General features: G+C 47.0%; 1 protein-coding gene across 6 annotated transcripts in view; it reads left to right on the forward strand.

Moving 5' to 3' along the window:
- APBA1 (amyloid beta precursor protein binding family A member 1) overlaps positions 1-12743 on the forward strand; it is a 190445-nt gene that overhangs the window by 152507 nt on the left and 25195 nt on the right. For 5 of the 6 annotated variants that reach the window (XM_036433844.2, XM_045580135.1, XM_045580137.1 and 2 more), the window contains 3 exons: positions 1597-1692; positions 6315-6354; positions 9912-10057. In XM_036433844.2, the coding sequence (XP_036289737.1) occupies positions 1597-1692; positions 6315-6354; positions 9912-10057 (282 nt within the window). The remainder of the gene's footprint in view (positions 1-1596; positions 1693-6314; positions 6355-9911; positions 10058-12743) is intronic. The other variant, XM_045580136.1, reaches the window with a different exon arrangement.

Here is a 12743-nt window from a genome sequence, read left to right on the forward strand (position 1 = left end):
TGTACTTTCCTAAGTGATCACCACAATAAGTCTAGTAACCATCTGCAATCATCCATAGTTCTTACGATGTTATTGACAACACTCCCTGTGCCGTACACGCTATCCCAGGAACTGACTTTAGGAATGAAAGTCATATATCCCCTTTCCCTTTTCCACCCATCACCTACTTTCCTCCCCTCCGGCAGCCATCTGTTTATTCTCTATCTGTGAGTTTCTTTCTGTTTTGTTTTGTTCGTTCCATTTGTTCTGTTTTTCAGACTTCATATATAAGTGAAATCATGTAGTAGTTGACTTTCTCTGACATTTCATTTAGTCTCATATCCTCTAGGCATATTCGTTTTGTCACAAATGCCAATATTTCATTCTTTTTAAAATAGTTTATTTTTATTTTTATTGATTTCAGAGAGAAAGCTGGGGGTGGGGAGAGAGATAGAAACATCAACAATGAGAGAGAACCACAATCCCCAGTGGGGGCTGCCTCCTGCACGCCCCCCACTGGGGATCAAGCCGACAACCCAGGCATGTGCCCTTGATTAGAATCGAACCCGGGACCCTTTAGTCCACAGGCCGACGCTCTAGTCACTGAGCCAAACCGGCCAGGGCTATTTCTTTCCTTTTTATGGCTATTATATCATTGTGTGTGTGTGCATGTATATATGTAGGTGTATATATATCACATCTTCTCAAGCCACTCATATAAGGACTTAGTTGCTGCCATACGTTGGCTACTACAAACAGTGCGGCAGCGAACATGGGGACAGAGATATCTTTTTTAATTCTTGTTGTTTTTTCCTTCGGATAAATACTAGAAGTGGAATTGCTTTAAATATATCACTTAACAGAACGTTTGGACTTTTCTAAGGATAGGCATGATAATGCTGAAATTTCTCTGAATTTTCAGTGGTGTAAGTCAGAATACATTATATCTGAACCGACTAGGAAAATACAGGTGGTGCAGTTTCTAATCATCAAAGTCCATCCCAGCTACCTCTTTAAAAATACATGCTGTAATCCGCCCCCCCCTTCAAATCTTCTTGAGCAGGTGATCTTAATTGACATTTAGTACCCAAAATCTTTGTCCTGCAGTAAGAAAATATTTTAAAGCATAGACATGTGTGTATTTGTTACCTTTTTCACTTAGAACTTTAAGTTTGACTTTCAAAACTTGCTATTTAATTAACACTTGGCCTTAAGGTAAGGTGACCAGACATCCCGCTTTTGGTGGGACAGTCCCGATTTTGGACAATTTGTCCCAAGGTGTTTTTAAAAAGTCCCGATTTTCCAAAAATCTGGACTTTTTTAAAACGCCGCAGGACGAGGGACAAATGGTTGAAAATCGGGACTGTCCCGCCCAAAGCAGGATTTCTGGTCACCTTACCTTAAGTGGCTGGAGGAGCTGAGCTCTAAGGGCCCCTTCCCTTTGAAAACACGGCAGGAATTTAAAGGAAAGCTGGGCAAACCCAGGCCCGTTACATACAGAGCTTTCTCCCCACCGAATGCTGGGGGGTTGTGCTCCGCTGTCTCCCCCGCCCCTCCCTCCAGGCCGGGCTCCCAGCCCCCCCTCGGTTCTCACTGTTGTTCCGTTGCTTCTTCCAGTCACCCTCTCCGGGCAGCTCCTCGCCCCTGGGCGCAGAGTCTTCGAGCACACCCCTTCATCCCGGCGACCCCGCGGAAGGCTCCACCAACAAAGAGGTAGGGAGCCGCTTCCTTCCAAAAGCCTCGGGCCCTTCATCCTCCCTCCTGGTTCTGGCCTGTGCCTTTCTTCCCCAGCCTCCCACGGCGCTTCTGACCCCAAGCATCAGGGGGAGAAATTATTTTCTTCTCTCCGCTGTGGAATGGGGCGAGGAAGGACGTGACATCCACGGCTGTCTGTTTTCGTTGAGAAATGAAATAAACTCGCTCCTCAGGCACACTAGCCATAGTTCAGGTGCTCAGTGGCCACCCGTGACCAGTGGCCTCTGCGTTGGACCAGGGAGACTGTGGAACGTTCCCACCAGTGGACAGTGCTGGGCATCCACGCGTCTCTGGCAGCATCCTTCCTCGTGGCGCACGGGCCTCGGGGACCGTGGACTGACAGCTGCTCTGTAGCTTGGGAAGTGGGTTGATTTTTAAAATATATATATATTTTATTGATTTTTTTTTTTACAGAGAGGAAGGGAGAGGGGTAGAGAGTTAGAAACAACAGTGAGAGAAAGACATCGATCAGCTGCCTCCTGCATCCTCCCTGCTCATCCCCCCACTGGGGATGTGCCCACAACCAAAGTACATGCCCTTGACCGGAATCGAACCTGGGACCTTCTAGTCTGCAGGCCGACGCTCTATCCACTGAGCCAAACTAGTTTCGGCAATCGGTTGATTTTTAAAAGAATATCCAGTGATTTCCGGCCCGAGTGAAATACCTTTCCTGGTGACAGGGTGACCACTTGGCCTGGTTTAGCCGCGGTGGTTGCAGTTCACACCTGCTGTCCCACTGCTCACTGGTGAGCACCCTTCTCACTCCTGAAAGCAGTCTGTTCAGAGATCCGGGGCAGCCCCGGGAGGGCTCCACTCGTCCTGTCCTCTGGGGGAGTCACCAGCCACGTGTGACTAGCAAGCCTTTGACACGTGTGGCTAGCGGGCCTGAGGACCTGGCTTCTTCATTTATTCCGTTTCAGTGACCTTACACAGTGAGGGGCTCCTGGACACGGCAGCCCTGTAGTGTCCCTTTGGACAATGAATTGTATCATCCTGTCGCCTCCTGAGGGAGGCCAAACTGAGCTCTGGTGGGTAACATGTAAGCAAGAAGATTCTACTTGCTCCCACTGAGGTTCCTAGGGCTAGAAAGGGCAGGTGCTTTTCCCTGAGGGGCGCCACTGCCTTCCCCAGTGCCACTGTCTTTTGACACCCAGCTAACCGCCACCCCACCGCCTTGGCAGCCAGCATCAGGTGGACACTGGCCTGCGGCACAGTTCGTGTGGGCCCCGCTGGCTCTGACTACAGAGGCTGCCTCATCCCCGCCGAGGGATGCGTGAGGGCGGCCACATCACAGGACGAAGGATTGTTTCCCTTTCCCTCCTCTTGCTATAATTTTATGTTAAATTTTAACGTGAGTGGCAGATCACTTCCGAAGGGAGCCTTAGTTGAAATTTACCTTTAAAGTATCATCAAATACATATACATTTTCCATTAGATATTCATTCAGGGGAGAGTATATTTTTTATTAATCTATTCATATAAAACAGGGGAGGGGAACCTTTTTTTTCCTGCCTGGGGCCGGTTGAGTATTTATAACATCATTCCTGGGCCATACAAAATTATCAACTTAAAAATGAGCCATACAAAATTATCAACTTAAAAATGAGCCTGCTGTATTTTGTCAGACAATTAACTCACCCCTAACGCCTTGGCGGGGCCAGACCAAATGATTTCACTGGCCTTATACGGCCCGCGGGCTAGACATTCCCCACCCCTGATATAAACCAAACAAACATTAGAATTTAGATTTGATATATCCTTTGTCCTCCTCTGGTCTTGATCCTTAGCCCATAAGGCCTGAGGACTAAAGGAACAGGACTAATGGGGTCACAGTTTCTGCTGCCCCTTTATCCCATCGCTTTGCCTCATATTTCATTCAGAGCACACGGAGAGGAGAGAACAAATGGCAGGAAGGAAAGAGTGACAGCCGCAATGATCATAAAAACAGCATGGACATTTACAGTGTTCAGGTCCCAGGCCATGCCATCACAGATAGAATCTCATTTAATCCTTAAAATTACTCTGTGAGGCAAGAGTTGTTGTCCTTTGTGTTAGTTAAGGAAGCGGAGAGGTTGGATAATTTACCTGAGGCCCCAGGGCTCACAGCTGGTGGGGCCAGGATTTGAACCCTTCGTGCCTGTGGGCCCCTAACACCAGGATCGGCCGTCCTGGGGGTGAAGAGTGCTTGCAGGTCGCACACGGCGTGAAAGGTGGCTCGCCTGCCGTGATCCAGTCGTCAGGCCTCCAGGCTCTGCACGTGGTTAGTGTGGCCTGGAAAACCCCAGAGCGTTTGGCCTTTCCCTTGGATGCTGGTTTTATTAATTTCTGCATGTGAAGGATTAACTAATGCTCATCTCTGCCCCCATCTGAGAAAATAAAGGGCTAATCAGACTTCTGAATACTCAGTATTTGATTATTCATCAGCTATAATGAGCAAGGCAAATTTGTTAGTTTCTCGGTTCCTCTAGGACTTGGCACATGCTTCTACAGATCCGTAGGAATAATGATGAAAATGCTCTTTGTGTGCAATAATTAGCGATTCTTTCATTTCAGAAAATCTTTAAAAAAAATTACTACCCCCGAGACTAAAGAAAGCCAGTCACGAGCTCATGAATAGAGAATAGGCAAATGTACCAAATGCCCTCCATTGTAGCTCTGAATAAAACGGCAGTTTTTAGAGCTTTAGACTGAAGTCATTCTCCGGTAGTTTCTACAAAAATCTGGACACTGTCCTAGAGATTGGCATTCAGTAAAGTGCCCTGAATAGCCCAAGAAAATCTGCATGGGCTTCTTGGAGCTACCTGGAGGCTGGAGCATTTTGATTAAACAAAGTAAACCCAGATTACCCCAAACCTTTAGCGACGGAGGACAAGGACAGGGGGATGGTTGGGGAATAATCATTTGGGAATCTTTGGCCCTTATGAAGACACTAGCTTCCTTCTGCATGCCCCGAAGTTAAGAATTATTTTTCTTGAAACCATGGAAATAGACATACTTGGCTGTCGGCACTCACCTGGGCCTGCTGTCTCATGTGGATAAATGGAAAGTAAAAGTAACGTAAAGCACTATTGAACTTGGATTTCTCTTTCTGCCTGTCCCGATTCCTTGGCTTTCACTTGATGTGCATTTTTCCATTAATGTGTTAACCTTTGATTCCTGCTGGACTTGTGGCTTTAGTGTCTTTAAAGGTGATCCTTTCTGAAACCAGAAACCCACCCTCTTGGGTGGGAGGAAGCATTTCATCCCAATGGGCATGTCACAGCAGGCCGCTCTGCACAGTGTATTGCGTGATTAGTGTTAAATGCTTGTCATTGTCCTGAATCGAGTTAGATCCCTAAAATTAAGTGTCTTCCATTGCCTGCAGTTTTTGACAGAAGAATTAACACTACTACTACTTAGAATTTTGTGCAAATCAACTAACCATTCCTTTGCTGTTCCTGAAGTCTTCCAAGTGAAGATCACTGTACAGTCCTATGATCTGGAATTGTTTCCCATGACATCCCAGTCCCCAGGCCCTTCACCCCTCCAGCCCACCTGACATCCCATGGCTACACCCTCAATTAAGTCAACCTGTTGAGCAACTATGCTCCACTAGACATCCTTTTCCTAAAATGCAGGTCTTTAAAAGGTTACCTAACAACTGGTGGAGTCTTGGCAATGAAATTTTTTAGGCTTTCTGAGCTTACCCCAAACCCTACTTTTTGCCTGTTTTAGGGACTCCTGCCTTTGACATTAGCCCTCCACTCTCCTGCTCACCTCACCCTGTCCAAGACAGATTAGGGACGGGTTTCCTACTCTCGTGCCACTCAGAGTTCCCTGGCATCCACTTTTGCAAGGAGCCGAACGGCCAGGAATGCTCCCCTGGAGCCAGCATTTACCCTGCTGTGCAGTCAGGTTCTGGAAGGTTTCCTGTTGGAACAAGGGTGCTGCTGGGAAATGGACTTTTGATCTGAGTTGTCACTTAATACACAAAATTCCAGGGCCTTTAATTTATTCCTTTGTTTGTTGTGTGCTTATTTTAAAGTAACACAGGATAATGGCATATATAGTGAAGTTTTCAGACTAAAACAAGTCACTAAGAGATGAAAGGAAGAGATAAAACTCCAGCAAATGTTTTTAGCACAGGGAGAGATCCCTGCAGCAAAGACCTGACATGAAATAAAATTCTCCAAGAAAATTTTTAATTTCGGTATATAATGATGTTGGTGCTTTCATTAATCAGCAGTTCTTACTTAGAATCTGAGATTCTTAAAAATACAAACTAAGCCCTTTTTATTGCGATTGTGGATAATGGATGTTGGTTTGTGGGGTATTTTTTTAAGCTGACAGACATCTGATTTGGAATGTAGGATTTTCAAATGACCTAATTAATATATGAGTGGATGGCTCTGGGCTCTGGGTAACGTTTAATAAGAAACGTGTGTTTATCTACACTTTACTTTCTGTTACCAAGAATGGTTGACAACTGGTTAATATCTGACACTGATGATGTATTTGTATTTTATGCTACATGGATAGTTGTATTAATGCATTTTTCATCATGCTTTGCCTTTTTTGAAACTTCTTTGTCTTAATTACAGTCAAGAAAAAGCTTGGCATCATTCCCAACCTACGTTGAAGGTAAGAGCTAAAAGGAGATACTGAGCACTGCGTCATTCATGAATCTTTTAGCACTGAGGGCATTGGAAGCACTGGGTTGGGAGATGATAGTAGAGAAGGAAGGCCGTCGAGCCAGTTAATTCACAGTCTTAGAGTCTTAGCCTAAAAGAACGGTAGCTGTGAGCCTCATAGACACCCTCCTCCCTGCCCTTGCTGATTCTGCCCCCGGAACCTGAGCGTGGGGGGTAGGGCCTTTGCCCAGGTTAGTAACGATCACATTGGATCTGAAACCCAAGTCTTCCCACTTCTATTCCACCGCAGGCTATTCAAGTGGGAATAAGCTTTAACTAACGGGGAGACATTTTGGTCCTCTTCACTTAAGAAAAAAACACAAAAACAACAACAAAACAAAATCTTCCCAATAATCCCCATGTCTTGCTTGGATGAGTTAGTAAAAAAAAAAAAAACATTAAGGACTTACTTTTTTCCAGGTACTGTTGTAAGCACTTGCCATGTAATAACTCATTGAATCCTCACACTGATCTTGTGAAGGGGGCTTTATCATTATCTCCGTGTTATGTATGAGGACTGAGGCATCCAAGCGGGGAGCAACTTTCCCTGGATCGCACCGTTAGCAAGTAGCAGAGCAGGCTGTCAGCCAGCAGTCCGACCGCACAATTCTCCCTGGGTTGTCTGCAGGGCTGCCACGCGTGGCTGTGCAGGTTATTCGCTGCATGAGCAGCCTAGTAGGGCCCAAATTCTGCCCAACCTGGCCACCCCAGGTTGAGGGCAGGCCACACATATACAGTGCCTGTTTCTTATTCACACAAAGGCACCCCAAGCTAGAGGTGGCAGCGACCTCCACCAGGAGGAGGGCAGGTGCTTTCTCGGGTAGGGTGGGTTGTCATGTCCTTGAAGGAGGATTTTCTGGGGCCAGACCATGCTCAGGCATCACTTTGGGGTCGTGGCTGGTCTTTGGATCCTGTGAGGGAACAACCAGTGTGTCCTACTGCCTGGGCACGAAACCTCTCTGAACCTTCAGGCCTGACGCCCAGAACCTGCTCCCGGGGTAGGTTCAGTGGCTCAGGTCCCATTCCCGAGTAACCTGGAGGTTCTCTGTGCCGTCGTCGTCAAGCTCCACAATTCTAGGAGAGCAGCTGGGGGAGTGATAGGAAGTTTGGAAACCCCATTCTTCATAGCTGTGCTCAGACTTAGCATTAACATGAGGTGAGTCTGTCTATCTATTTATCTATCAATCAGTCATCTATAGATAGATATATGTGTGTGCTTGTATGTATCCACACCTCATGTTAATGCTAAGCCTATATATAGTGTGTGTGTGCTTGCTCATCTTCAGAGTAACACAAGGGTATCACCGAAAAGAAAAACACATTCCAAAAGATCAAAATGAACCCTGTGATTCTTAGACTTAACATATAACTTTTGTTTTTTTAATAACACACTAAGCCTAAAATGCACTTACGAAATTAGTGCTTTTTTTTTTTTTTTTTGCTGAGTATGATCAAGTGACAGTGACATTTGATTATAATCAGTTTCCCTGGAGGATAAAAGGGATGAGATTATATCTTGAGTGTATAATTTGTTTAGTCCCAATATTTCTGTCTCCTGCCTTCTTGACATTTACACAGTCATTTAAATGTTGTTTGGATTGCTCTTAAACACATCTGCATATCCACACTTAGGAGGCCTCAAGAGGGAGCCTTTTCAGTGAGTAGAGCTAAATCAGAAATGACTATAATATGGTATTGGAAGTCCCAGCAAGAGGTGGTTAATTTTTCTTTTTCTTTGGCATTCGTTATTTTCACAAGCGAATATTTTAAAAGTGACTGTCCCCGATGAGATCTTCTTTCTCAGTGCCTCGTTGGCAAAAGTGACTGTGGTTCAGGAGCATCACAGGAGTTTGTGATGGAAGACTGGTCATCCTCCACATTTCACAAAACACAAGCTTGTCCTTGTGTTATTTTAGTTGGACTCCTGCTTCCCTGCTGTACCACTCCACTGAATATGGTCAGGAACCTGGATTTGTCCCACATCCATTGAAGTTTCAGGGTGAGGAGCATGTGGTTATTGAGAAGAACGGAAATTACAAGTATGGCAGTGTACCTCCCAGTGTTTGTCTAGAAGTCTTTCCCAGAAAGACCGAGAATGAGACAAATAGCAGGTTTCCTTATTTAATTACTACACAGGCACTTGGTGAAGGCATTTCCTGCAACATCGTTAATTCCTTTGTTTCAATCAGCACCTAGGTTTTAGAAAAAAATGAACAGATTATTTTAAGTCTGCCCCCTGATAAGTAGCTTATCATGGGAGGTGGCTGTTTAAGCTCAAGATGCGCTTCATCTTGAAGGATAAAAATGAAAACCATTTCAGATTAGCTCTCCAAACGGAAAGAGCAAATTGTTTCCATTTCAAGGAATCTAATTTAAGACCTGGAGGTTTTAACTGTGGGTTAAGATGTGTATTTTAGTCTCCCCGAATACAGCCTTCAAGCCAAAGAAAATACATGTTTTCACTGCAGAATTAGAATGCCTTTGTTAGTGCATCTGTTATAGAGTTAGTTATATATTAATCCCAGACGTGTTTTAACTTCAAATAACATTTACAGCAGATTATGGTTAGAGTCAGATACCTCCATCTTAATTATTTAAAACTAAGGTTGGATTTTTTCCCCCCTGAAACATATTTTTATTGATTCTAGAGAGGGTATGGGAAAGGAAGAGAGAGAAACATCAATGATGAGAAAGAACCATTGATTGGCTGCCTTCTGCACACCCCCTACTGAGAATTGAGCCCACAACCCAGGCATGTGCCCTGACCGGGACTCGAACCCTGAGCTTCTAGTTTATGAGCCAACACTTAACCACTGAGCAACACTGGCGAGGCTCAAGTTTGATTTAAAAGGTTGACCAAAGAAACAAATTCCCATTTTTCCCGGGAACTGATCTGTATGCATAAGCAGGCCAGGAACTTCGAGTCTCTAAATCAGCAGCATCAACAGCATGAGACAGCAGCTTCCGAGTAATGTTAGCTGTCTCCCAAAATTGGGGTCAGAGGCTATTATGAAAACCAAACATTCTGGAACAAATATCTCCATTTTTTATTTATAAAAATTTACTTCCCCCATCATAGATAAAATGGAGAGAGGAGATAGGAATCAGGAGCAAGTCAAGGAACTGCTTATTTATTTGATATCCGCTGGGTGACAGGTGTTGACCAGACACGAGTGCCAAAGATGGCATTGTCCTTGTCCCCAGAGCTCACCGTGTGACAGGAGGAACAGTAGCCTTCACGAGACATGTCATGTTCTGTGTTTACATAAATCTACACACCATTTCTCACAGTAAATGGTCTGGCTGTGAGAAATATAAGTGACTATAAGAAAAAATTGTTCCTATTATTTGAAGATGAGGGGTGAGTGGAGGCAGATACGGGTACCTCAGAATGCTCAGGGCCGGGGCCCCCAGGCCAGAGGTGAGCAGAGGGGAGGGGTGTAGGCAGGGGTTGGGCAGGCCCACCCAGAGTGACCTCACTCACCAAGGTGCCTCTGTGTGTTACAGTTCCCGGACCTTGTGACCCCGAAGACTTAATCGATGGGATCATTTTTGCTGCTAATTACCTTGGCTCCACCCAGCTGCTCTCCGACAAGACTCCCTCCAAAAACGTGCGCATGATGCAGGCCCAGGAGGCGGTGAGCAGGATCAAGGTGAGGGGGGCCGTGTGCTCCGTGGGGGCAGGGGGCAGCGGCGGGTACCCCCATACCTCACTGTCCAGTCCTGAGGGGAGAGGAGAGTGGATTGGGGGGACATTGAGGCAGGGCTTATGCACGTTCCTGCCACAGTTCTGAAGAGAAAGGATGATCTCTGAAGTGGACTGGTGTCCCGCACTGTATGTGTTGGTTGTTGTTAGGGGGCACTCTGAGAAAAAGAACACATGTGATCCTGAACTTCCTGAAGTTGACCTGACGAGGACAGATCTCATGTTGAGGAGCATTTCTAACGTGAGAGTTGCAGTCCTGTATTTCCACTGGCAGCGTGGTTCACACTAGGTCCTTTGCTTTTGAACCTGCTGGTCCTGCTCATGCTAAGCTGAACTGGTTTGCTTCAAGGAAGATGATCCCTTTGATCAGATCTGGCCTGGCTCGTCTGGACAAGTCTGAGCAAGGCCAGCTCTGTTTACACTAGTCTGAGTCCATCATAACCCGTTTGAGTCTGTTCCACCAAGATGGGCAAGGAGCAGGCCTGTGTTGCTCAGGAAGAACCACCTTCATCCAGTTTAAATCGTTCACAACCTGTTTGAACCAGCCAGACAGGTGTGAGCCCATAAGAACACAGAGCACTAGAATCTTCACCTGAAGCCAGACACACCTCAGGTCTACAGAGACCCACACAGTGTCATCAAGTCACTCCCGTGTCCTTAGGGGCCACCAGCACCCAGAACCGCTGGGCAGCCACACGGGAGCCACAGGGAGAGCATCCCTGTTGACACCAGCACCAGGTATTTCAAGCAAGACGGGATAGGGGTGGGCGCTCCAGGGTTGGCTGTATCCAGTTTCAGCTGGCCAAAACCAGTTCTCACCTCTAGAAGCCATTCGCGTTTTTCTATCTTCTCGCTCACACACTCACAAGTCTCGCCCTGGTGTTTGTGTGTCAGTGTGGAATGAGAAAGGAGCACGGGGAGAAGGCAGGCGCTGAGAGTCCTTGATTCTCACTTACGGACAAAATATTTCTTGAGCGTTCATGTGTTCAAGGTCGTGGGGGGTCTCTGGAGGAAGGGAAACGGCGAGAGTCTGACCCTCAAACTCAGCAGCACAAACGAGAAATGAATTGAGTAGCGAGGTGGCCCTGCCCTTAAGTACTCATCATTGTAGAGCAAACCCTCGCTGCAGCTTTGGGTGATATTACTCAAGTTTTGGGAGTTGGGATGTATAAACAAGAGAGTAATTTATAATTGCATCGTAGGTAGCCCAATGCCAAAATTACTGACTCGGTCCTGCCACTTTCACCCGTGTGTCAGGGACCCACTTCACCCCTCCGTCTGGGCAGCCCAGACCTTGTCTGTGTCTTAGAGACACTGCGCCCACCAGGCCCACTTCCGAGGCTTCCATGTTTTCTCCCATCATCAGCCTCTCCCAGGATGATTGACAGTAGGAAGGTCCACTCCCTTCAAAGGAAGTCCCACCTCCTACCCACAGAGGGACCTCTTGCCCCAGGATTCCCAGCAGGACAGCTCCATGAAAACATACCTGCCTGACCTTCAGACCTTTGTGCTCTTTCAGACTCAGCAATTCTATCAGGAGAACATCTGGTTCCTGTTGAGCTGCCCAGCCAAGCCTGGCCTCATTTCTTTTCCACTGTCACCCCTTCTCATAGAGGGGGGACATGGACACTGCCAGATCCTCCCACTGTTCTTAATCTAGGATCTCCCAGGCACAGCCTTCAAAGCAAGACCACAAAGCTCTCTGAGAGAACATGCTGCATCTCAGTCTTATTTCACCCAGAGCAGTGAACTCAGAAAACTAAATCGTCAGGGTCATAGTTCTGACACTTGTGTCCCACAGTCACCAAGCACGGCATGTTATGATTTTGTTGAATTAAAACTTGTTAAGTAGAACCCTGGGGTGCCAGATGGTGAGCAAAAGACCGCAAGAGAAATTAAAATCGATAAGTTATTGCTCACAGGTTTCGGAGGAAGGCCTAGAGGGGCTGTGTGGGGAAGTCACGGCAAGGCGAGGCGGAGAGGGAGAGAGGAGCATGCGTGGGAGCATGCGTGGGACAGGACCTGGGAACTTGGCTTTATTAGGATCAATTCACACCAAAGGAGTCAGGATTTGGTAAGCTCCTCAGGGTCTCACCTAAGGGGACAGAGGCTGAGGCCTGGAGGTGGGGAAGACTGTTGACCAAGGGCTGTTGGGGGGGTCATAGGAGCTTACTTTGCTTGTGCCTCTCTGGGCTGTTATCTAGGGAATGTGCCTGCATGAGGGGCCTAGTGTCCGTTCAAGGTCACTGCAGACCACTTGGCCAAACAAAAAAGATGCTGAGGCAGCAGGACCACCGAGTAGCTTAGCTAAGCTCTCAACACAACACTTAGTTTCCCAGCCTAACGGTGCTGTCAGCTTCCGGGGGCCGATGGGGGGACAGAGGCCTGGTGCGCCTCGCTCAGTGGTTCCAGGCAGACAGGGATCACCTCCCACAGGGGCGTTTGGAGGTGGGCGGGGGCACTTGGATTGTCACTGTGTCTGGGCATTTCTATTGGCTCTCGTGGGTCAGAGCAGAGATGCTGAGGCCTGCAGTGTCCAGGATGGGGCCACACGCCAAAGGTGTATCTCCTCCAGAATGCCTGTCGGGGAACACACCCAGGGCCCCCTTAGGCGAGTCTTCCAGAACAAAGCA

Source organism: Pipistrellus kuhlii, unplaced genomic scaffold (assembly GCF_014108245.1).
Source record: "Pipistrellus kuhlii isolate mPipKuh1 unplaced genomic scaffold, mPipKuh1.p scaffold_m20_p_12, whole genome shotgun sequence".
In the NCBI taxonomy this organism is placed as follows: Eukaryota; Metazoa; Chordata; class Mammalia; order Chiroptera; family Vespertilionidae; genus Pipistrellus; species Pipistrellus kuhlii.